Source organism: Oncorhynchus kisutch, linkage group LG18 (assembly GCF_002021735.2).
Source record: "Oncorhynchus kisutch isolate 150728-3 linkage group LG18, Okis_V2, whole genome shotgun sequence".
Taxonomy (NCBI): Eukaryota; Metazoa; Chordata; class Actinopteri; order Salmoniformes; family Salmonidae; genus Oncorhynchus; species Oncorhynchus kisutch.
In genome coordinates this window covers 9,084,726-9,109,965 of record NC_034191.2, presented here as the reverse complement: position 1 = coordinate 9,109,965, position 25,240 = coordinate 9,084,726, and the positions used below count along the sequence as shown (strand labels likewise).

At 44.4% G+C, this 25,240-nt stretch overlaps 1 protein-coding gene across 2 annotated transcripts in view; it reads right to left on the bottom strand.

The window, feature by feature from the left end:
- The window catches only part of kcnab1a (potassium voltage-gated channel subfamily A regulatory beta subunit 1a), a 205,656-nt gene that overhangs the window by 7,098 nt on the left and 173,318 nt on the right, over positions 1-25,240 (bottom strand). For both annotated transcript variants that reach the window (XM_031796436.1, XM_031796437.1), the window contains exon 9: positions 471-556. In XM_031796436.1, the coding sequence (XP_031652296.1) occupies positions 471-556 (86 nt within the window). The remainder of the gene's footprint in view (positions 1-470; positions 557-25,240) is intronic.

Below are 25,240 nucleotides of genomic sequence, written 5' to 3'. Positions count from 1 at the left end.
ATAATAAAACAGAGTATGAGTTTACTTAGTTACAGTTCCATTTAAAATGATTTGTTCAGTCATTTAATCATACTTTTCCTAACAGGCTCTCTCTGAGGCTCTCTCTGAGGCTCTCTCTGAGGCTCTCTCTGAGGCTCTCTCTGAGGTTCTGAGGCCCTCTCTGAGGCTCTCTCTGAGGCTCTCTCTGAGGTTCTGAGGCTCTCTCTGAGGCTCTGAGGCTCTCTCTGAGGCTCTCTCTGAGGTTCTGAGGCTCTCTCTGAGGCTCTCTCTGAGGCTCTCTCTGAGGCTCTGAGGCTTTCTCAGAGGCCTTCACAGATTATTGACTGCCTTTGAGGGCTCACAGACTTGCTGTATGAGCCTGATCTGTAATGAGAGTTTTAAAGTGAAGATTGTGTGAGTACTGTAGAGAGGTTTTGTCACATGGGCTACGGGTCAGGGGTTAGGGGTTAAAGGTCATAGGGTTAACTCACCATGATCTCCATGGCAGTCCATCGAGATGTCCCCCAGTACATGGACATCCCCTGGTTGATCACATACGTCATGGCTCTCACAATCTCTGAGGAGATAAGGACATCAATCAATCTACCATTCCTGTGGCAGTCCTCATGAGAGACAGTTTCATCATAGCTCTTGATGGTTTTTGTGACTGCACTTGAAGAAACTTTCAAAGTTCTTGAAATGTTCCACATTGACTGACCTTCATGTCTTAAAGTAATGATGGACTGTTGTTTCTCTTTGCTTATTTGAGCTGTCCTTGCTATAATATGGACTTGGTCTTTTACCAAATAGGGCTGTCTTCTGTATACCAACCCTACCTTGTCACAACACAACTGATGGGCTCAAATGCATTAAGAAGGAAAGAAATTCATTCCAGGTGACTACCTCATGAAGCTGGTTGAGAGAATGCCAAGAGTGTGCAAAGGGTGGCTAGTTTAAAGAATCTCAAAAATGAAATATATTTTGATTTGTTTAACACTTTTTTGCTTACTACATGATTCCATATGTGTTATTTCATAGTTCTGATGTCTTCACTATTATTCTACAATGTAGAAAATAGTCAAAATAAAGAAAAACCCTTGAATGATTAGGTGTTCTAAACCTTTTTGACCGGTAGTGTTTATATACGGTATATCAGAGTAGGTGGAGCTGTAGGAGGACGGGCTCATTGTAATGGCTGGAAGGGAATTAATGGAATGGAGTCAAACACATCAAACATATGACAACCACATGTTTGACTCCATTCCATTTATTCCATTCCAGCCATTATAATGAGCCCATTCTCCTACAGCTCCACCTACTCTGATATACCGTATATATACACTACTTACAATGAGCCCATCCTCCTATTGCTCCTCCCACCAGCCTCCGCTGCTATATATTATGCCACAGCAATATAATATAAATATATATATATATACCATCAGGGGGAACTGTAGTCTTCCTGCCTGGGTTGTACTACTGGACTGGCAATGACCCAACTATCCCTGAAGGCCACCTACCCATTCCTTGATCCCTCTCTCTCTCCTCCTGACAATACATTCCTTCACATTTCTCTGATGAGCTAATGACCAGGGACAGGCTAACGTGCTAATGTGCTGCAAACCATCAGTACATTATTAATGAAGCAATTAGCTCCAACACCAGCATCTGGACTACAACACACTATGAAGGGAGCCTTAGATGTTATTGTTCTCAGCCTTGTGTAACGGGTACCTATCAGGATCAGGGGAGGGGGAATGATGAGGGAAAGTACAGATCGAGAGAGAGAGAGAGAGAGGGGGGGGGGAGAGCGTGCGAGAGAGAGAGAGAGAGAGAGAGAGAGAGAGAGAGAGAGAGAGTTAGAGTTAGAGAGAGAGAGAGAGAGAGAGAGAGCGAGAGAGAGAGCGGCTCTCTTCATTACAGACGAGCAACCCCAAGCGGAAAGTCAACCTCCCAGCACAGAGTACTACTCCCTCATTGAAATGAAGGATACATTTACCCAGCTGGAGGTAAGGCGGTTGGAGCTGGAACAGCAGGTGATTACACTCCAGTCAGCACAGTCCCAGACAACAGTCCAGCACAACAGAGAGATATCTGCACTCTGGACTGTAGTGAGAAAACATCAACAGGAGAAAGAGCTGGAGCAGGAGAACAGAGCACAAGGAGAGGATCAGACTGCTGGGGGAGAGGGTGAGGGGGATGGAGGAGAGGATCAGACTGCTGGGGGAGAGGGTGAGGGGGATGGAGGAGAGGATCAGACTGCTGGGGGAGAGGGTGAGGGGGATGGAGGAGAGGATCAGACTGCTGGGGGAGAGGGTGAGGGGGATGGAGGAGAGGATCAGACTGCTGGGGGAGAGGGTGAGGGGGATGGAGGAGAGGATCAGACTGCTGGGGGAGAGGGTGAGGGGGATGGAGGAGAGGATCAGACTGCTGGGGGAGAGGGTGAGGGGGATGGAGGAGAGGATCAGACTGCTGGGGGAGAGGGTGAGGGGGGTGGAGGAGAGGATCAGACTGCTGGGGGAGAGGGTGAGGGGGATGGAGGAGAGGATCAGACTGCTGGGGGAGAGGGTGAGGGGGATGGAAGAGAGGATCAGACTGCTGGGGGAGAGGGTGAGGGGGGTGGAGGAGAGGGTGAGGGGGATGGAGGAGAGGGTGAGGGGGGTGGAGAAGAGGGTGAGGGGGGTGGAGGAGAGGGTGAGGGGGATGGAGGAGAAGGTGAGGGGGATGGAGGAGAGGGTGAGGGGGATGGAGGAGAGGGTGAGGGGGATGGAGGAGAGGGTGAGGGGGGTGGAGAAGAGGGTGAGGGGGATGGAGGAGAGGGTGAGGGGGGTGGAGAAGAGGGTGAGGGGGATGGAGGAGAGGGTGAGGGGGATAGAGGAGAAGGTGAGGGGGTGGAGAAGAGGGTGAGGGGGGTGGAGGAGAAGGTGAGGGGGATGGAGGAGAGGGTGAGGGGGATGGAGGAGAGGGTGAGGGGGATGGAGGAGAGGGTGAGGGGGATGGAGGAGAAGGTGAGGGGGATGGAGGAGAGGGTGAGGGGGGTGGAGGAGAAGGTGAGGGGGATGGAGGAGAGGGTGAGGGGGGTGGAGGAGAGGGTGAGGGGGATGGAGGAGAGGGTGAGGGGGGTGGAGGAGAAGGTGAGGGGGATGGAGGAGAGGGTGAGGGGGATGGAGGAGAGGGTGAGGGGGATGGAGGAGAGGGTGAGGGGGATGGAGGAGAGGGTGAGGGGAATGGAGGAGAGGGTGAGGGGGATGGAGGAGAGGATCAGACTGCTGGGGGAGAGGGTGAGGGGGGTGGAGAAGAGGGTGAGGGGGGTGGAGAAGAGGGTGAGGGGGATGGAGGAGAGGGTGAGGGGGATGGAGGAGAAGGTGAGGGGGATGGAGGAGAGGGTGAGGGGGATGGAGGAGAGGGTGAGGGGGATGGAGGAGAGGGTGAGGGGGATGGAGGAGAGGGTGAGGGGGATGGAGGAGAGGGTGAGGGGAATGGAGGAGAGGGTGAGGGAGATGGAGGAGAGGGTGAGGGGGATGGTGTGTGACAGAACAACTCATTTGAGAGGTGTCCACACCCGCAGAGAAGCCAGCAGAGGAGCCCACCTCAGCTCCCTACAAAGTCTCCACACCACAGCAGAACAGCCCACCTCAGCTCCCTACAAAAGTCTCCACACCACAGCAGAACAGCCCACCTCAGCTCCCTACAAAAGTCTCCACACCACAGCAGAACAGCCCACCTCAGCTCCCTACAAAAGTCTCCACACCACAGCAGAACAGCCCACCTCAACTCCCTACAAAAGTCTCCACACCACAGCAGAACAGCCCACCTCAGCTCCCTACAAAAGTCTCCACACCACAGCAGAACCGCCCACCTCAGCTCCCTACAAAAGTCTCCACACCACAGCAGAACAGCCCACCTCAGCTCCCTACAAAATCTCCACACCACAGCAGAACAGCCCACCTCAACTCCCTACAAAAGTCTCCACACCACAGCAGAACAGTCCACCCCAGACCCTGATCATAGCGTCGTAAACACAGGGGGACAAATGAAGGCCAAGCCAGGGGATCCCACTCCCTCTGAGCACCCCCCCTGTCAGCCACCCTGATAGCCCTCCTGACAACCCCCCCACACCCACTGAGGACTTACACAAGACACAGATTGTACTCCTTATGGACTCAAACGGGTTAGATAAGAAAAAAACATTTCGCCAAACAGTGTCTAAACTCTGGTGTCAAAACACCCAGCGCGCCCTAGACCTTCCACCTGAGGACAAACTAGACCCACCCAGCTACATCATAATACACACAGGCACAAACGACCTGAGAGCACAGCAGGAAAGTGTGACCACAGCACTCAAGGGAGTGATTGAAAAATAATCGTCTTCTTTCCCCAACACAGAAGTGGTTATCTCCACCCTGCTACCATGAAAAGACTTCCACACAGGTAAACGCCGTGACTGCATCATAACCAAATGTTACCCTGGCATTTCAAACAGAAAACCAAAGAAAATTAGCATTGACAAATGGTCTGATGAAGAATTCAAAAACCTAAATAAGATATTGAGAAACCTGTCCAACCAAAGACATACATGAAGAGACCCAGAAAACCTGAGTCTACGCCTTCACTATGGTGAATCACTAAAATACACTACGAAAAGAGGAACAGCACGTCAGAAAACAGCTCAATGTAATTGAAGAATCCAACTCTAACCACTTCTGTGAAAATTGGAAAACACAAAGAATTATCTATCCAAAAATGGAGATGTATGGGTAAACCACTTCTTCAATCAACTATTAAAGACTACCAGAACTCACTGGATTATCCAATTACCTTGAAGGAACTACAGGACAAAATAAAAACCCAGGACAAAAAGGCCTGTGGTGTTGATGGTATCCTCAATGAATGTAAATATGGGGCGGGTGATTCAGAAGCAGGTGAACATTTTTAATAAAACGACAAAACCATGAACACGCCACTAACATGTACGCCGATACACAAGAAAAATACCAACTGGTGAGTGAACATGGGAGAGTAACATATAAAGGGGAGGAAATAATGAAGGTAATGGAGTCCAGATGTGAATCATAATGATTCACAGGGGTGCGTAATGATGAGTGCCAGGTGCGCGTAATGATGAGTGCCAGGGGTGCGTAATGATGAGTGCCAGGGGTGCGTAATGATGAGTGCCAGGTGTGCGTAATGATGAGTGCCAGGGGTGCGTAATGATGAGTGCCAGGGGTGCGTAATGATGAGTGCCAGGGGTGCGTAATGATGAATCCCAGGTGTGCGTAATGATGAGTGCCAGGGGTACGTAATGATGAGTGCCAGGGGTGCGTAATGATGAGTGCCAGGGGTGCGTAATGATGAGTGCCAGGACCGGTGGTTAGCACTCTGGCTACGTCGTACGCCAGAGGGAAGGAGCAGGACAATGAAATTATAAAATATACAGACATAACATTTAAATAGAAATTAAATTCATTTAAAAAAATTCATTTAAATAAATAAAAACCCTCCAACCCAAAAAGGCATCATGGTATCCTCAATGAAATGATCAAATACACAGACAACAAATTCCAATTGGCTATTCTAAAACTCTTTAACATCATCCTTAGCTCTGGCATCTTCCCCAATATTTGGAACCAAGGACAGATCACCCCAATCCACAAAAGTGGAGTCAAATTTGACCCCAATCACTATCGTGGGTTATGTGCAACCTTGGGAAAATCCTCTGCATTACCATTAACAGCAGACTTACACATTTTCTCAGTGAAAACAATGTACTGAGCAAATGTCAAATTGGCTTTTTACCAAATTACCGTACCACAGACCACATATTCACCCTACACACCCTAATTGACAAACAAACAAACCAAAACAAAGGCATTCTTCTCATGCTTTGTTGATTTCAACTGATTTTGGCATGAGGGTCTGCTATACAAATGGATAAAAAGTGATGTTGGGGGAGAAACAAACAACATTATAAAATCCATGTACACAAACAACAAGTGTTGTAAAATGGCCAAAAAACACACACGTTTCTTCCCACAGGGCCGTGGGGTGAGTCAGGGATGCAGCTTAAGCCCCACCCTCTTTAACATATATATCAACGACTTGGCGAGGGCACTAGAACAGTCTGCAGCACCAGGCCTCACCCTACTAAAATCTGAAGTCAAATGTCTGATGATCTGGTGCTTCTGTCACCAACCAAGGAGGGCCTACAGCAGTACCTAGATCTTCTGCACAGATTCTGTCAGACCTGGGTCCTGACAGACCTGGGCCCTGACAGTAAATCTCTGTAAGACCAAAATAATGGTGTTCCAAAAAAGGTCCAGCTTCCAGGACCACAAATACAAATTCCATCTAGACACTGTTGCCCTAGAGCACACAAAAAAAGATACATACCTTGGCCTAAACATCAGCACCACAGGTAACTTCCACAAAGCTGTGAACGATCTGAGAGACAAGGAAAGAGGGGCCTTCTATGCCATCAAAATTAACATAAAATTTGATATACCAAAAAATACTTGAATCAGTCATAAAGCCCATTGCCCTTTATGGTTGTGAGGTCTGGGGTCCGCTCACCAACCAAGAATTCACTAAATGGAACAAACACCAAATTTAGACTCTGCATGCAGAATTCTGCAAAAATATACTCAGTGTACAACGTAGAACACCAAATAATGCATGCAGAGCAGAATTAGGCAGATACCCGCTAATTATCAAAATCCAGAAAAGAGACGTTAAATTCTACAACCACATAAAAGGAAGCGATTCCCAAACCTTCCATAACAAAGCCATCACCTACAGAGACATGAACCCAGAGAAGAGTCCCTTAGCAAGCTAGTCCTGGGGCTCTGTTCACAAACACAAACAGACCCCAGAGAGCCCCAGGATAGCAACACAATTAGACCCAACCAAATCATGAGAAAACAAAAAGATAATTACTTGACACATTGGAAAGAATGAACAAAAAAACTGAGCAAACTAGAATGCTATTTGGCCCTACACAGAGAGTACACAGTGGCAGAATACCTGACCACTGTGACTGACCCTAAACAGAGAGTACAGAGTGGCAATTGCAGCATTTGGTTAAAAATAAGGCCTAGATTTTTTGCAGATATCGTGCAGCCCTTGATGATAATGCAGAAAATATATTTTTGATTTTTAACAGTATTTAAACAGCATAAAACAATCAGAAGAGACCCATTGAAATGACTTAGAAGGTACAGTACGTGTTACCACTACTCATTAAGCTTAGAAAGCAAGTTTAGAACTCTCTCTCTCACTCTAGCTGTTTGTTTCTCTCTCTCTCTCCCTCTATCTCTCTCTCTCTCCCTCTCTCTCTTCCTCTCTCTATCGTTCTCTCTCTCTCTTCCTCTCTCTATCGTTCTCTCTCTCTCCCTCTCTCTCCCTCTCTCTCTCTCTCGCTCCCCCTCTCTCCCTCTCTCTCTTCCTCTCTCTATCGTTCTCTCTCTCTCTCTACCTCTCTCTCCCTTTCTCTCTCGCTCCCTCTCTCTCCCTCTCTCTATAGTTCTCTCTCCCTCTCTCTCTCTCTCTCTCTCTCTCTCTCTCCCTCTCTCTCCCTCTCTCTCTTCCTCTCTCTATCGTTCTCTCTCCCTCTCTCTCTCTCTCTCTCCCTCTCTCTCTTCCTCTCTCTATCGTTCTCTCTCTCTCTCTCTCTCTCTCTCTCTCTCTCTCTCTCTCTCTCTCCTCTCTCTCTCTCTCTCTCTCTCTCTCTCTCTCTCTCTCTCTCTCTCTCTCTCTCTCTCTCTCCCTCTCTCTCCCTCTCTTCCTCTCTCTATCGTTCTCTCTCCCTCTCTCTCTCTCTCCCTCTCTCTCCCTCTCTCTCTCTCTCTTGCTCCCCCTCTCTCCCTCTCTCTCTTCCTCTCTCTATCGTTCTCTCTCTCTCTCTCCCTCTCTCTCCCTCTCTCTCTCTCTCTCTCTCTCTCTCTCTCCCTCTCTCTCTCTCTCTCTCTCTCTCTCTCTCTCTCTCTCTCTCTCTCTCTCTCTCTTCCTCTCTCTATCGTTCTCTCTCTCTCTCTTTCTCTCTCGCTGCTTCACTGGCATGAAAATCAGTGCTTCAATATTGCCATTGCAACAATGTATACAATGTACATGGTAATAAAATAATGAAGAATAATATAAAATGGTAGTAAATAATAATACTAATAAAGAAAATAATGCAAAAATAACAACAATAAAATATAACAGACAATAGTAGAAATTCTAATACATCTAAAAGGCTAAACATGAAAAATGAAACTAGCTGTCATCCTCACCATTACATCAGTACTACAACTACCATCTTCATTACTACTACTTCTACCACCATTACATCAGTACTACAACTACCATCTTCATTACTACTACTACCATTACATCAGTACTACAACTACCATCTTCATTACTACTACTACCACCATTACATCAGTACTACAACTACCATCTTCATTACTACTACTACTACCACCATTACATCAGTACTACAACTACCATCTTCATTATTACTACTTCTACCACCATTACATCAGTACTACAACTACCATCTTCATTACTACTACTACTACCACCATTACATCAGTACTACAACTACCATCTTCATTACTACTACTACTACCACCATTACATCAGAACTACAACTACCATCTTCATTACTACTACTACCATTACATCAGTACTACAACTACCATCTTCATTACTACTACTACTACCACCATTATATCAGTACTACAACTACCATCTTCATTACTACTACTACTACCACCATTATATCAGTACTACAACTACCATCTTCATTACTACTACTACTACCACCATTATATCAGTACTACAACTACCATCTTCATTACTACTACTACCATTACATCAGAACTACAACTACCATCTTCATTACTACTACTACTACCACCATTATATCAGTACTACAACTACCATCTTCATTACTACTACTACCACCATTACATCAGAACTACAACTACCATCTTCATTACTACTACTACTACCACCATTACATCAGAAACTACAACTACCATCTTCATTACTACTACTACGGCACCACCATTATATCAGTACTACAACTTACCGTCTTCATTACTACTACTACTACCACCATTACATCAGAACTACAACTACCATCTTCTTACTATACTACCAATTACATCAGTACTACAACTACCATCTTCATTACTATACTACTACCCACCATTACATCAGAACTACAACTACCATCTTCATTACTACTACTACCATTACATCAGTACTACAACTACCATCTTCATTACTACTACTACTACCACCATTACATCAGAACTACAACTACCATCTTCATTACTACTACTACTACCACCATTACATCAGAACTACAACTACCATCTTCATTACTACTACTACCATTACATCAGTACTACAACTACCATCTTCATTACTACTACTACTACCACCATTACATCAGAACTACAACTACCATCTTCATTACTACTACTACCATTACATCAGTACTACAACTACCATCTTCATTACTACTACTACTACCACCATTATATCAGTACTACAACTACCATCTTCATTACTACTACTACCACCATTACATCAGAACTACAACTACCATCTTCCTTACTACTACTACTACCACCATTACATCAGAACTACAACTACCATCTTCATTACTACTACTACCATTACATCAGAACTACAACTACCATCTTCATTACTACTACTACCATTACATCAGAACTACAACTACCATCTTCATTACTACTACTACTACCACCATTACATCAGTACTACAACTACCATCTTCATTACTACTACTACCACCATTACATCAGAACTACAACTACCATCTTCATTACTACTACTACCATTACATCAGTACTACAACTACCATCTTCATTACTACTACTACCATTACATCAGAACTACAACTACCATCTCATTACTACTACTACTACCACCATTACATCAGTACTACAACTACCATCTTCATTACTACTACTACCATTACATCAGTACTACAACTACCATCTTCATTACTACTACTACCATTACATCAGTACTACAACTACCATCTTCATACTACTACTACCATTACATCAGAACTACAACTACCATCTTCATTACTACTACTACTACCACCATTACATCAGTACTACAACTACCATCTTCATTACTACTACTACTACCACCATTATATCAGTACTACAACTACCATCTTCATTACTACTATACTACCACCATTATATCAGTACTACAACTACCATCTTCATTACTACTACTACTACCACCATATATCAGTACTACAACTACCATCTTCATTACTACTACTACCATTACATCAGAACTACAACTACCGTCTTCATTACTACTACTACCATTACATCAGAACTACAACTACCATCTTCATTACTACTACTACTACCACCATTACATCAGAACTACAACTACCATCTTTCATTACTACTACTACCATTACATCAGTACTACAACTACCATCTTCATTACTACTACTACTACCACCATTACATCAGAACTACAACTACCATCTTCATTACTACTACTACTACCACCATTACATCAGAACTACAACTACCATCTTCATTACTACTACTACCATTACATCAGTACTACAACTACCATCTTCATTACTACTACTACTACCACCATTACATCAGAACTACAACTACCATCTTCATTACTACTACTACCATTACATCAGTACTACAACTACCATCTTCATTACTACTACTACTACCACCATTATATCAGTACTACAACTACCATCTTCATTACTACTACTACCACCATTACATCAGAACTACAACTACCATCTTCCTTACTACTACTACTACCACCATTACATCAGAACTACAACTACCATCTTCATTACTACTACTACCATTACATCAGAACTACAACTACCATCTTCATTACTACTACTACCATTACATCAGAACTACAACTACCATCTTCATTACTACTACTACTACCACCATTACATCAGTACTACAACTACCATCTTCATTACTACTACTACCACCATTACATCAGAACTACAACTACCATCTTCATTACTACTACTACCATTACATCAGTACTACAACTACCATCTTCATTACTACTACTACCATTACATCAGAACTACAACTACCATCTTCATTACTACTACTACTACCACCATTACATCAGTACTACAACTACCATCTTCATTACTACTACTACCATTACATCAGTACTACAACTACCATCTTCATTACTACTACTACCATTACATCAGTACTACAACTACCATCTTCATTACTACTACTACCATTACATCAGAACTACAACTACCATCTTCATTACTACTACTACTACCACCATTACATCAGTACTACAACTACCATCTTCATTACTACTACTACTACCACCATTATATCAGTACTACAACTACCATCTTCATTACTACTACTACTACCACCATTATATCAGTACTACAACTACCATCTTCATTACTACTACTACTACCACCATTATATCAGTACTACAACTACCATCTTCATTACTACTACTACCATTACATCAGAACTACAACTACCGTCTTCATTACTACTACTACCATTACATCAGAACTACAACTACCATCTTCATTACTACTACTACTACCACCATTACATCAGAACTACAACTACCATCTTCATTACTACTACTACCATTACATCAGTACTACAACTACCATCTTCATTACTACTACTACTACCACCATTACATCAGAACTACAACTACCATCTTCATTACTACTACTACTACCACCATTACATTAATACTACTCAAATAAAATGTAATCACATTTTATTGGTCACATACACGTGATTAGCAGATGTTATTGCGGGTGTAGAGAAATGCTTGTGCTTCTAGCTCCGACAGTGCAGTAACATGGGGCAGCTGGTAGCCTAGTGGTAACAACTTTGGGCCAGTAACCGAAAGGTTGCTAGATCAAATCCCTGAGCTGACAAGGTAAAAAAAAAAATTCTGCCCCTGAACAAGGCAGTGTTCCTAGACTGTCATTGTAAATAAGAATTTGCCTAGTTAAATAAATAGAATTTGCCTAGTTAAATAAATAGAATTTGCCTAGTTAAATAAATAGAATTTGCCTAGTTAAATAAATAGAATTTGCCTAGTTAAATAAATAGAATTTGCCTAGTTAAATAAATAGAATTTGCCTAGTTAAATAAATAGAATTTGCCTAGTTAAATAAATAGAATTTGCCTAGTTAAATAAATAAAACTGTAACAAGTTGTAACAAGTAATAACTTACAAATTACACAACCCAATGCACACAAATCTAAGTAGGAATGAATTAAGACTATATATATGGACAAGTGATGTCAGGGTGATATGGATGAAGATACAGTAGAATAGTATAGAAAAAAACAGTATATACATATGAGATGAGTAATGCAAGGTATGTAAACATTATTAAAGTGACTAGTGTTCCATTCCTAGTCTAAGCCTATAGGCAGCAGCCTCTAATGTGCTAGTGATGGCTGTTTAACAGTCTGATGGCCTTGAGATAGAAGCTGTTTTTCCAGTTCCTCAGTCCCAGCTTTGCACCTGTACTGACCTTGCCTTCTGGATGATAGCGGGGTGAACAGGCAGTGGCTCGGGTGGTTGATGTCCTTCACAATCTTTTTGGCCTTCCTGTGACATCGGGTGCTGTAGGTGTCCTGGAGGGCAGGTAGTTTGCCCCCGGTAATGCATTGGACAGACCGCACCACCCTCTGGAGTGCCATGAGGTTGCTGGCAGTGCAGTTGCTGTACCAGGCAGTGATGCAGCCCAACAGGATGCTTTCAATTGTCCATCTTCAAAACTTTGTGGGGGTTTTAGGTGACAAGACACATTTCTATAGCCTCCTGAGGTTGAAGAGGCTCTGTTGCCCCTTTCTTCACCACACTGTCTGTGTGGGTGGTCCATTTCAGTTTGTCAGTGATGTGTTTGCCAAGGAACTTAAAGCTTTCCACCTTCTCCACTTTGGTCCCGTCGATGTAGATAGGGGGGTGCACCCTCTGCTGTTTCCTGAAGTCCACGATCAACTCCTTTGTTTTGTTGATGTTGACATTGAGGTTATTTTCCAGGCACCACACTCCCACCTCCTCCCTGTTAGGCTGTCCCGTCATCGTTGGTAATCAAGACTACTAATGTCTGAAAACTTGATGATTGAGTTGGAGTCATGCTTGGCCATGCAGTCATGGGTGAACAGGGAGTACAGGAGGGGCTGAGCATGTACCCTTGTGGGGCCACAGTGTTGAGGATCAGCGGAGTGGAGGTGATATTTCCTACCTTCCCCACCTGGGGGGCGGCCCCTCAGAAAGTCCAGGACCCAGTTGCACAGGGTGAGGTTCAGACCCAGGGCCCTGAGCTTAATGATGAGCTTGGAGGGTACTATGGTGTTGAAGGCTGAACTATAGTCGATGAACAGCATTCTTACATAGGTATTCCTCTTGTCCAGATGGGATAGGGCAGTGTGCAGAGTGATGGTGATTTCATCATCTGTGGATCTATTGGGACAGTACGTAATTGAAGTGGGTCTAGGGTGGCAGGTAAGGTAGAGGTGATATGATCCTTGACCAGTCTCTCAAAGCACTTGATTGTCACGTTCTGACCTTAGTTATTTTGTTATGTCTTTGTTTTAGGTTGGTCAGGGCGTGAGTTGGGTGGGTCGTCTATGTTTGTTTTTCTATGTTGTGTTTTGTGTTTGGCCTGGTATGGTTCTGAATCAGAGGCAGGTGTCGCTAGTTGTCTTTGATTGAGAATCATACTTAGGTAGCCTTTTTCCCACCTGTGTTTGGTGGGTGATTGTTTCCTGTTTTGTTGTTTGTGTCACCATTCAGGACTGTTTCGGTTTTAGTTTCCATTCACTTTGTTATTTTAGTATTGAGTCGTTATTAAAGTATCATGGACACTTACCACGCTGCGTATTGGTCTGATCCTTGCTGCTCCTCCTCCTCAGACGAAGAGGAGGAAAGCCGTTACATTGATGATGACAGAAGTGAGCGCTACGGGGCGATAGTCATTAAGTTCAGTTACCTTTGCCTTCTTGGGTACAGGAACAATGTTGGTCATCTTGAACCATGTGGGGACAAGAGACAGGATAGGGAGAGATTGAATATACCCATAAACACACCAGCCAGCTGGTCTGCGCATGTTCTGAGGACGCGGCTGGGGATGCCGTCTGGACCGGCAGCCATGCGAGGGTTAACACGTTAAAATATTTTACTCACGTCGGCCACGGAGGAGAGCCAACAGTCCATGTTAGCGGGCCACGTCGGTGGTACTGTGTTATCCTCAAAGCAAAGCGAAGAATGTGTTTAGCAAGACGTCGGTCTCGGAGACGTGGCTGGTTTTCCTTTTGTAGTCTGTGATGGTCTGTAGTCCCTGCCACATACGTCTCGTGTCTGAGCCATTGAATTGCAACTCCACTTTATCTCTATACTGGCATTTAGCTTGTCTGATTGCCTTGCAGAGTGAATAACTACTGTTTATATTCTGCCATATTACCAGTCACCTTGTCATTGTTACATGCGGTGGTTCGCACATTCAGTTTCGTGCGAATGCTACCATCTAGCCACGGTTTCTGATTAGGGGAGGTTTTTAATGTCCCAGTTGGTACAACATCTCCTATACACTTCCTTACTACCACCACCACCATCATTAAACTGCTATCATTACCATCACCCTACTACCCATACCACTACTGTTTGGAATAATAATCACAGTAATAATAATAATCACAATAATAATAATAATAATAATAGGTAAGTTACTGTTTACTATGATCTGTACTTGGTACAGATCTGTCTCTGTCTCTGTCAGCCCGTACTTGGTACAGATCTGTCTCTGTCTCTGTCTCTGTCTCTGTCAGTCTGTACTTGGTACGGATCTGTCTCTGTCAGTCTGTACTTGGTAAAGATCTGTCTCTGTCAGACTGTACTTGGTACAGATCTGTCTCTGTCTCTGTCAGCCCGTACTTCGTACAGATCTGTCTCTGTCTCTGTCTCTGTCTCTGTCTCTGTCTCTGTCTCTGTCTCTGTCTCTGTCTCTGTCAGTCTGTACTTGGTACGGATCTGTCTCTGTCTCTGTCTCTGTCTCTGTCTCTGTCAGCCCGTACTTGGTACAGATCTGTCTCTGTCTCTGTCTCTGTCTCTGTCAGTCTGTACTTGGTACAGATCTGTCTCTGTCTCTGTCAACCCGTACTTGGTACAGATCTGTCTCTGTCTCTGTCAGCCCGTACTTGGTACAGATCTGTCTCTGTCTCTGTCTCTGTCAGTCTGTACTTGGTACGGATCTGTCTCTGTCAGTCTGTACTTGGTAAAGATCTGTCTCTGTCAGACTGTACTTGGTAAAGATCTGTCTCTGTCTCTGTCAGACTGTACTTGGTACGGATCTGTCTCTGTCTCTGTCAGTCTGTACCTGGTAAAGATCTGTCTCTGTCTCTGTCAGACTGTACTTGGTACGGATCTGTCTCTGTCTCTGTCTCTGTCAGACTGTATTTGGTACGGATCTGTCTCTGTCTCTGTCAGTCTGTACTTGGTATGGATCTGTCTCTGTCTCTGTCAGACTGTACTTGGTATGGATCTGTCTCTGTCTCTGTCTCTGTCAGACTGTACTTGGTATGGATCTGTCTCTGTCTCTGTCAGACTGTACTTGGTACAGATCTGTCTCTTACTTCCGGCGCCGACAGAGATGGCTGCCTCGCTTCGCGTTCCTAGGAAACTATGCAGTTTTTTGTTTTTTTACGTGTTATTTCTTACACTAGTACCCCAGGTCATCTTAGGTTTCATTACATACAGCCGAGAAGAACTACTGAATATAAGATCAGCGTCAACTCACCATCAGTACGACCAAGAATATGTTTTTCGTGATGCGGATCCTGTGTTCAGCCTTACAACCAGTATAACGGAGTGGATTACATGCAGCGAACCAAAAAAACGACTCAGAAAAAGAGGGAAACGAAGCGGTCTTCTGGTCAGACTCCGGAGACGGGCACATCGTGCACCACTCCCTAGCATTCTTCTTGCCAATGTCCAGTCTCTTGACAACAAGGTTGATGAAATCCGAGCAAGGGTAGCATTCCAGAGGGACATCAGAGACTGTAACGTTCTCTGCTTCACGGAAACATGGCTAACTGGAGAGACGCAATCCGAAGCGGTGCAGCCAGCGGGTTTCTCCACGCATCGCGCCGACAGAAACGAACATCTTTCTGGTAAGAAGAGGGGCGGGGGCGTATGCCTTATGGCCAACGTGACATGGTGTGATGAAAGAAACATACAGGAACTCAAATCCTTCTGTTCACCTGATTTAGAATTCCTCACAATCAAATGTAGACCGCATTATCTACCAAGAGAATTCTCTTCGATTATAATCACAGCCGTATATATCCCCCCCCAAGCAGACACATCGATGGCTCTGAACGAACTTTATTTAACTCTCTGCAAACTGGAAACGATTTATCCGGAGGCTGCATTCATTGTAGCTGGGGATTTTAACAAGGCTAATCTGAAAACAAGACTCCCTAAATTTTATCAGCATATCGATTGCGCAACCAGGGGTGGAAAGACCCTGGATCATTGTTACTCTAACTTCCGCGACGCATATAAGGCCCTGCCCCGCCCCCCTTTCGGAAAAGCTGACCACGACTCCATTTTGTTGATCCCTGCCTACAGACAGAAACTAAAACAAGAAGCTCCCACGCTGAGGTCTGTCCAACGCTGGTCCGACCAAGCTGACTCCACACTCCAAGACTGCTTCCATCACGTGGACTGGGAGATGTTTCGTATTGCGTCAGATAACAACATTGACGAATACGCTGATTCGGTGTGCGAGTTCATTAGAACGTGTGTTGAAGATGTCGTTCCCATAGCAACGATTAAAACATTCCCTAACCAGAAACCGTGGATTGATGGCAGCATTCGTGTGGAACTGAAGGCGCGAACCACTGCTTTTAATCAGGGCAAAGTGTCTGGTGACATGACTGAATACAAACAGTGCAGCTATTCCCTCCGCAAGGCTATCAAACAAGCTAAGCGCCAGTACAGAGACAAAGTAGAATCTCAATTCAACGGCTCAGACACAAGAGGCATGTGGCAGGGTCTACAGTCAATCACGGACTACAGGAAGAAACCCAGCCCAGTCACGGACCAGGATGTCTTGCTCCCAGGCAGACTAAATAACTTTTTTGCCCGCTTTGAGGACAATACAGTGCCACCGACACGGCCTGAAACGAAAACATGCGGTCTCTCCTTCACTGCAGCCGAAGTGAGTAAGACATTTAGACGTGTTAACCCTCGCAAGGCTGCAGGCCCAGACGGCATCCCCAGCCGCGCCCTCAGAGCATGCGCAGACCAGCTGGCCGGTGTGTTTACGGACATATTCAATCAATCCCTATACCAGTCTGCTGTTCCCACATGCTTCAAGAGGACCACCATTGTTCCTGTTCCCAAGAAAGCTAAGGTAACTGAGCTAAACGACTACCGCCCCGTAGCACTCACATCCGTCATCATGAAGTGTTTTGAGAGACTAGTCAAGGACCATATCACCTCCACCCTACCAGACACCCTTGACCCACTCCAATTTGCTTACCGCCCAAATAGGTCCACAGACGATGCAATCTCAACCACACTGCACACTGCCCTAACCCATCTGGACAAGAGGAATACCTATGTGAGAATGCTGTTCATCGACTACAGCTCGGCATTCAACACCATAGTACCCTCCAAGCTCGTCATCAAGCTCGAGACCCTGGGTCTCGACCCCGCCCTGTGCAACTGGGTACTGGACTTCCTGACGGGCCGCCCCCAGGTGGTGAGGGTAGGCAACACCATCTCCTCCCCGCTGATCCTCAACACTGGGGCCCCACAAGGGTGCGTTCTGAGCCCTCTCCTGTACTCCCTGTTCACCCACGACTGCGTGGCCAACTCAATCATCAAGTTTGCGGACGACACAACAGTGGTAGGCTTGATTACCAATAACGACGAGACGGCCTACAGGGAGGAGGTGAGGGCCCTCGGAGTGTGGTGTCAGGAAAATAACCTCACACTCAACGTCAACAAAACTAAGGAGATGATTGTGGACTTCAGGAAACAGCAGAGGGAACACCCCCCCATCCACATCGATGGAACAGTAGTGGAGAGGGTAGCAAGTTTTAAGTTCCTCGGCATACACATCACAGACAAACTGAATTGGTCCACTCACACAGACAGCATCGTGAGGAAGGCGCAGCAGCGCCTCTTCAACCTCAGGAGGCTGAAGAAATTTGGCTTGTCACCAAAAGCACTCACAAACTTCTACAGATGCACAATCGAGAGCATCCTGGCGGGCTGTATCACCGCCTGGTATGGCAACTGCACCGCCCTCAACCGTAAGGCTCTCCAGAGGGTAGTGAGGTCTGCACAACGCATCACCGGGGGCAAACTACCTGCCCTCCAGGACACCTACACCACCCGATGCTACAGGAAGGCCATAAAGATCATCAAGGACATCAACCACCCGAGCCACTGCCTGTTCACCCCGCTGTCATCCAGAAGGCGAGGTCAGTACAGGTGCATCAAAGCTGGGACCGAGAGACTGAAAAACAGCTTCTATCTCAAGGCCATCAGACTGTTAAACAGCCACCACTAACATTGAGTGGCTACTGCCAACACACTGTCAATGACACTGACTCTACTCCAGCCACTTTAATCATGGGAATTGATGGGAAATGATGTAAATATATCACTAGCCACTTTAAACAATGCTACCTTATATAATGTTACTTACCCTACATTATTCATCTCATATGCATACGTAGATACTGTACTCTATATCATCGACTGCATCCTTATGTAATACATGTATCACTAGCCACTTTAACTACGCCACTTGGTTTACATACTCATCTCATATGTATATACTGTACTCGATATCATCTACTGTATCTTGCCTATGCTGCTCTGTACCATCACTCATTCATATATCCTTATGTACATATTCTTTATCCCCTTACACTGTGTATAAGACAGTAGTTTTTTTGGAATTGTTAGTTAGATTACTTGTTCGTTATTACTGCATTGTCGGAACTAGAAGCACAAGCATTTCGCTACACTCGCATTAACATCTGCTAACCATGTGTATGTGACAAATAAAATTTGATTTGATTTGATTTGATTTGTCAGCCTGTACTTGGTACGGATCTGTCTGTCTCTGTCAGACTGTACTTGGTACGGATCTGTCTGTCTCTGTCAGACTGTACTTGGTATGGATCTGTCTCTGTCAGACTGTACTTGGTATGGATCTGTCTCTGTCAGACTGTACTTGGTATGGATCTGTCTCTGTCTCTGTCAGACTGTACTTGGTACAGATCTGTCTCTGTCTCTGTCAGACTGTACTTGGTATGGATCTGTCTCTGTCTCTGTCAGACTGTACTTGGTACAGATCTGTCTCTGTCTCTGTCAGACTGTACTTGGTATGGATCTGTCTCTGTCTCTGTCAGACTGTACTTGGTACAGATCTGTCTCTGTCTCTGTCAGACTGTACTTGGTATGGATCTGTCTCTGTCTCTGTCAGACTGTACTTGATAAAGATCTGTCTCTGCTTCGTATCTCTGACAGAGCAGAGATAATCAGCCAATTCATATTCTCTGTTTAGGTCCAGATAGCAATTTAGTCGGCTTTGGGATTTTGTTTTGTTCTTCCTATGTTGTAAATGTGAGTCTTTTGATTGGTTCATGATTATGTTTATTTGAATTCTTTCTTTTGAATCAGTGCTGGTGTCAGCTTGGTTGGTGAGGTCCAACAACAGCTGACTGAGAGGGCTCGTTTCTGGGCTCAGCTCTTGGGGTTGAAGTGCTTTGAATTGGAGACTTGAATTTGGACTTGAATTTAGGTGTAGCCAAAATGTAATGATCTGTTTTGTATTTTCATTACCACTAGAAAGCGGCCCAGTACTGCCCCAGATGCATTTGTTGGTGTATTTCTTTGGACTTGTCATATTTTCAGACAGAATTTTCCATGTAGAGCTTCAATTGGATATTTGTCCCACATTTTAAAGTCCCTTGTATTGAGTGGCCCCCCCAAACCTCACTTCCGTAAAGAGCTATTGGTAGGATTACGCTGTCAAATATTTTGGTCCAAATTCTAATTGGGGCTGCATAATTGATCCAATTTTTTGGGAAGAATATTCCTTCATGCCAAATAGAATCTAATGCTTTTTTAAAGTCAATAAAACAAGAGGTGGACATGTTTATTAATTAGTGTTTGTAAGGTCAGATCAGTAGGGAGAAAGACAATTTTACTTATTTTTTTACAACCTTTTTTTACAACCTCTCTCTCTCTCTCTCTCGCTCTCTCTCTCGCTCTCTCTCTCTCGCTCTCGCTCTCGCTCTCGCTCTCTCTCTCTCTCTCTAGGAGGAGGAGGAAGGTGGAGGAGTGAAGGGGAGAGAGGGGAGGAGGGAGGTGGAGGAGTGAAGGGGAGAGAGGGAAGGAGGAGGAGAATAGGGAGGTGGAGGAGTGAAGGGGAGAGAGGGAAGGAGGAGGAGAGGAGGATAGGATAGAGGTATAGGACAAGGAGAGAGAAAGAGGCTTCCAGATGGGTAGATAGGCTCACATCAACACCATTATCCCAGAAACCCTAAACCAACTCCAATTTGCATACCACCCTAACAGATCCACAGATGATGCAATATATATTGCACTCCACACTGCCCTTTCCCACCTGGACAAAAGGAACACCTATGTGAGAATGCTATTCATTGACTACAGCTCAGCGTTCAACACCATAGTAACGTCAAAGCTCATCACTAAGCCAAGGACCCTGGGACTGAACACCTCCCTCTGCAACTGGATCCTCGACTTCCTGATGCGCTGCCCCCAGGTGGTAAGGGTAGGTATAACAACACATCCACCACGCTGATCCTCATCCTCAAAACGGGGGCCCCTCAGGGGTGCGTGCTCAGTCCCCTCCTGTACTCCCTGTTCACTCATGACTGCACGGCCAGGCAGGACTCCAACAACATCTTTAAGTTTGCTGATGACACAACAGTGGTAGGCCTGATCACAGACAGCGACAAGACAGCCTATAGGGAGGAGGTCAGAGACCTGACCATGTGGTGCAAGGACAACAACCTCTCCCTCAACGTGATCAAGACAAAGGAGATGATTGTGGACTACAGGAAAAGGAGGACCGAGCACGCCCCCATTCTCATCGACGGGGCTGTAGTGGAGCAGGTTGAGAGCTTCAAGTTCCTCGGTGTCCACATCAACAACCAACTAGAATTGTCCAAACACACCAAGACAGTCGTGAAGAGGGTACGACAAAGCCTATTCCCCCTCAGGAGACTGAAAATATTTTAGATCCTCAAAAGGTTCTACAGCTGCACCATCGAGAGCTGACTGGTTGCATCACTGCCTGGTACGGCAATTGCTCGGCCTCTCACCGCAAGGCACTACAGAGGGTAGTGCGTACGGCCCAGTACATCACTGGGGCTCAGCTGCCTGCCATTCAGGACCTTTACACCAGGCGGTGTCAGAGGAAGGCCCTAAAAATTGTCAAAGACCCCAGCCACCCGATTCATAGACTGTTCTCTCTGCTACCACATGGCAAGTGGTACCGGAGTGCCAAGTCTAGGACAAAAAGGCTCCTCAACAGTTTTTACCCCCAAGCCATAAGACTCCTGAACAGGTAACCAAATGGTTACCCGGACTATTTGTGTTGTGTACCCCCCCCCCTCCAAACCCCCCAAACCCTATTTTTATGCTGCTGCTACTCTCTGTTCATCACATATGCATAGTTACTTTAACCATATCTACATGTACATCTACCTCAATCAGCCTGACTAATTGGTGTCTGTATATAACCTCTCTACTGTACATAACCTCTCTACTGTATATAGCCTCTCTACTGTATATAACCTCTCTACTGTATGTAGCCTGTCTACTGTATATAGCCTGTCTACTGTATATAGCCTCTCTACTGTATATAGCCTCTCTACTGTATATAGCCTCTCTACTGTATGTAGCCTGTCTACTGTATATAGCCTGTCTACTGTATATAGCCTCTCTACTGTATATAGCCTCTCTACTGTATATAACCTCTCTACTGTATATAGCCTCACTACTGTATGTAGCCTCTCTACTGTATATAGCCTCTCTACTGTATATAGTCTCTCTACTGTATATAGCCCCTCTACTGTATATAGCCTCTCTACTGTATATAACCTCTCTACTGTATATAGCCTCTCCACTGTATATAACTTCTCTACTGTATATAGCCTCTCTACTGTATATAGCCTCTCTACTGTATATAGCCTCACTACTGTATATAGCCTCTCTACTGTATATAGCCTCTCTACTGTATATAGCCTCTACTGTATATAGCCTCTCTACTGTATATAGCCTCTCTACTGTATATAGCCTCTCTAATGTATATAACCTCTCTACTGTATATAGCCTCTCTACTGTATATAGCCTCTCTACTGTATATAGCCTCTCTACTGTATATAGCCTCTCTACTGTATATAGCCTGTCTACTGTATATAGCCTCTCTACTGTATATAGCCTCTCTACTGTATATAGCCTCACTACTGTATGTAGCCTCTCTACTGTATACAGCCTCACTACTGTATATAGCATCTCTACTGTATATAGCCTCTCTACTGTATATAGCCTCACTACTGTATGTAGCCTCTCTACTGTATACAGCCTCACTACTGTATATAGCCTCACTACTGTATATAGCCTCTCTACTGTATATAGTCTCTCTACTGTATATAGCCCCTCTACTGTATATAGCCTCTCTACTGTATATAGCCTCTCTACTGTATATAGCCTCACTACTGTATGTAGCCTCACTACTGTATATAGCCTCTCTACTGTATATAGCCTCTCTACTGTATATAGTCTCTCTACTGTATATAGCCTCTCTACTGTTATAGCCTCTCTACTGTATATAGCCTCTCTACTGTTATAGCCTCTCTACTGTATATAGCCTCTCTACTGTATATAGCCTCTCTACTGTTATAGCCTCTCTACTGTATATAGCCTCTCTACTGTATATAGCCTCTCTACTGTTATAGCCTCTCTACTGTATATAGCCTGTCTACTGTATATAGCCTCTCTACTGTATATAGCCTCTCTACTGTATATAGCCTCTCTACTGTTATAGCCTCTCTACTGTATATAGTCTCACTACTGTATATAGCCTCTCTACTGTTATAGCCTCTCTACTCTATATAGCCTCTCTACTGTTATAGCCTCTCTACTGTTATAGCCTCTCTACTGTATATAGCCTCTCTACTGTATATAGCCTCTCTACTGTTATAGCCTCTCTACTGTATATAGCCTGTCTACTGTATATAGCCTCTCTACTGTATATAGCCTCTCTACTGTATATAGCCTCTCTACTGTATATAGCCTCTCTACTGTTATAGCCTCTCTACTGTATATAGCCTCTCTACTGTATATAGCCTCTCTACTGTATATAGCCTCTCTACTGTATATAGCCTCTCTACTGTATATAGCCTCTCTACTGTTATAGCCTCTCTACTGTATATAGCCTCTCTACTGTATATAGCCTCTCTACTGTATATAGCCTTTCTACTGTATATAGCCTCTCTACTGTATATAGCCTCACTACTGTTATAGCCTCTCTACTGTTATAGCCTCTCTACTGTATATAGCCTCTCTACTGTATATAGCCTCTCTACTGTTATAGCCTCTCTACTGTATATAGCCTCTCTACTGTATATAGCCTCACTACTATATATAGCCTCTCTACTGTATATAGCCTCTCTACTGTATATAGTCTCTCTACTGTATATAGCCTCTCTACTGTTATAGCCTCTCTACTGTATATAGCCTCTCTACTGTTATAGCCTCTCTACTGTTATAGCCTCTCTACTGTATATAGCCTCTCTACTGTTATAGGCCTCTCTACTGTATATAGCCTCTCTACTGTATATAGCCTCTCTACTGTTATAGCCTCTCTACTGTATATAGCCTGTCTACTGTATATAGCCTCTCTACTGTATATAGCCTCTCTACTGTATATAGCCTCTCTACTGTATATAGCCTCTCTACTGTTATAGCCTCTCTACTGTATATAGTCTCACTACTGTATATAGCCTCTCTACTGTTATAGCCTCTCTACTGTTATAGCCTCTCTACTGTATATAGCCTCTCTACTGTATATAGCCTCTCTACTGTATATAGCCTCTCTACTGTATATAGCCTCTCTACTGTTATAGCCTCTCTACTGTATATAGCCTCTCTACTGTATATAGCCTCTCTACTGTATATAGCCTCTCTACTGTTATAGCCTCTCTACTGTATATAGCCTCACTACTGTTATAGCCTCTCTACTGTTATAGCCTCTCTACTGTTATAGCCTCTCTACTGTATATAGCCTCTCTACTGTTATAGCCTCTCTACTGTATATAGCCTCTCTACTGTATATAGCCTCTCTACTGTATATAGCCTCTCTACTGTATATAGCCTCACTACTGTATACAGCCTCTCTACTGTATATAGCCTCTCTACTGTTATAGCCTCTCTACTGTATATAGCCTCTCTACTGTATATAGCCTCTCTACTGTTATAGCCTCTCTACTGTATATAGCCTCACTACTGTATATAGCCTCTCTACTGTTATAGCCTCTCTACTGTTATAGCCTCTCTACTGTATATAGCCTCTCTACTGTTATAGCCTCTCTACTGTTATAGCCTCTCTACTGTATATAGCCTCTCTACTGTATATAGCCTCTCTACTGTATATAGCCTCTCTACTGTATATAGCCTCTCTACTGTATATAGCCTCACTACTGTATATAGCCTCTCTACTGTTATAGCCTCTCTACTGTTATAGCCTCTCTACTGTATATAGCCTCTCTACTGTTATAGCCTCTCTACTGTTATAGCCTCTCTACTGTATATAGCCTCTCTACTGTATATAGCCTCTCTACTGTATATAGCCTCTCTACTGTATATAGCCTCTCTACTGTATATAGCCTCTCTACTGTTATAGCCTCTCTACTGTATATAGCCTCTCTACTGTATATAGCCTCTCTACTGTATATAGCCTCTCTACTGTATATAGCCTCTCTACTGTATATAGCCTCTCTACTGTTATAGCCTCTCTACTGTATATAGCCTCTCTACTGTATATAGCCTCTCTACTGTATATAGCCTCTCTACTGTATATAGCCTGTCTTTTACTGTTGTCTTTATTTCCTCACCTAACACCTTTTTTGCACTATTGTTTAGAGCCTGT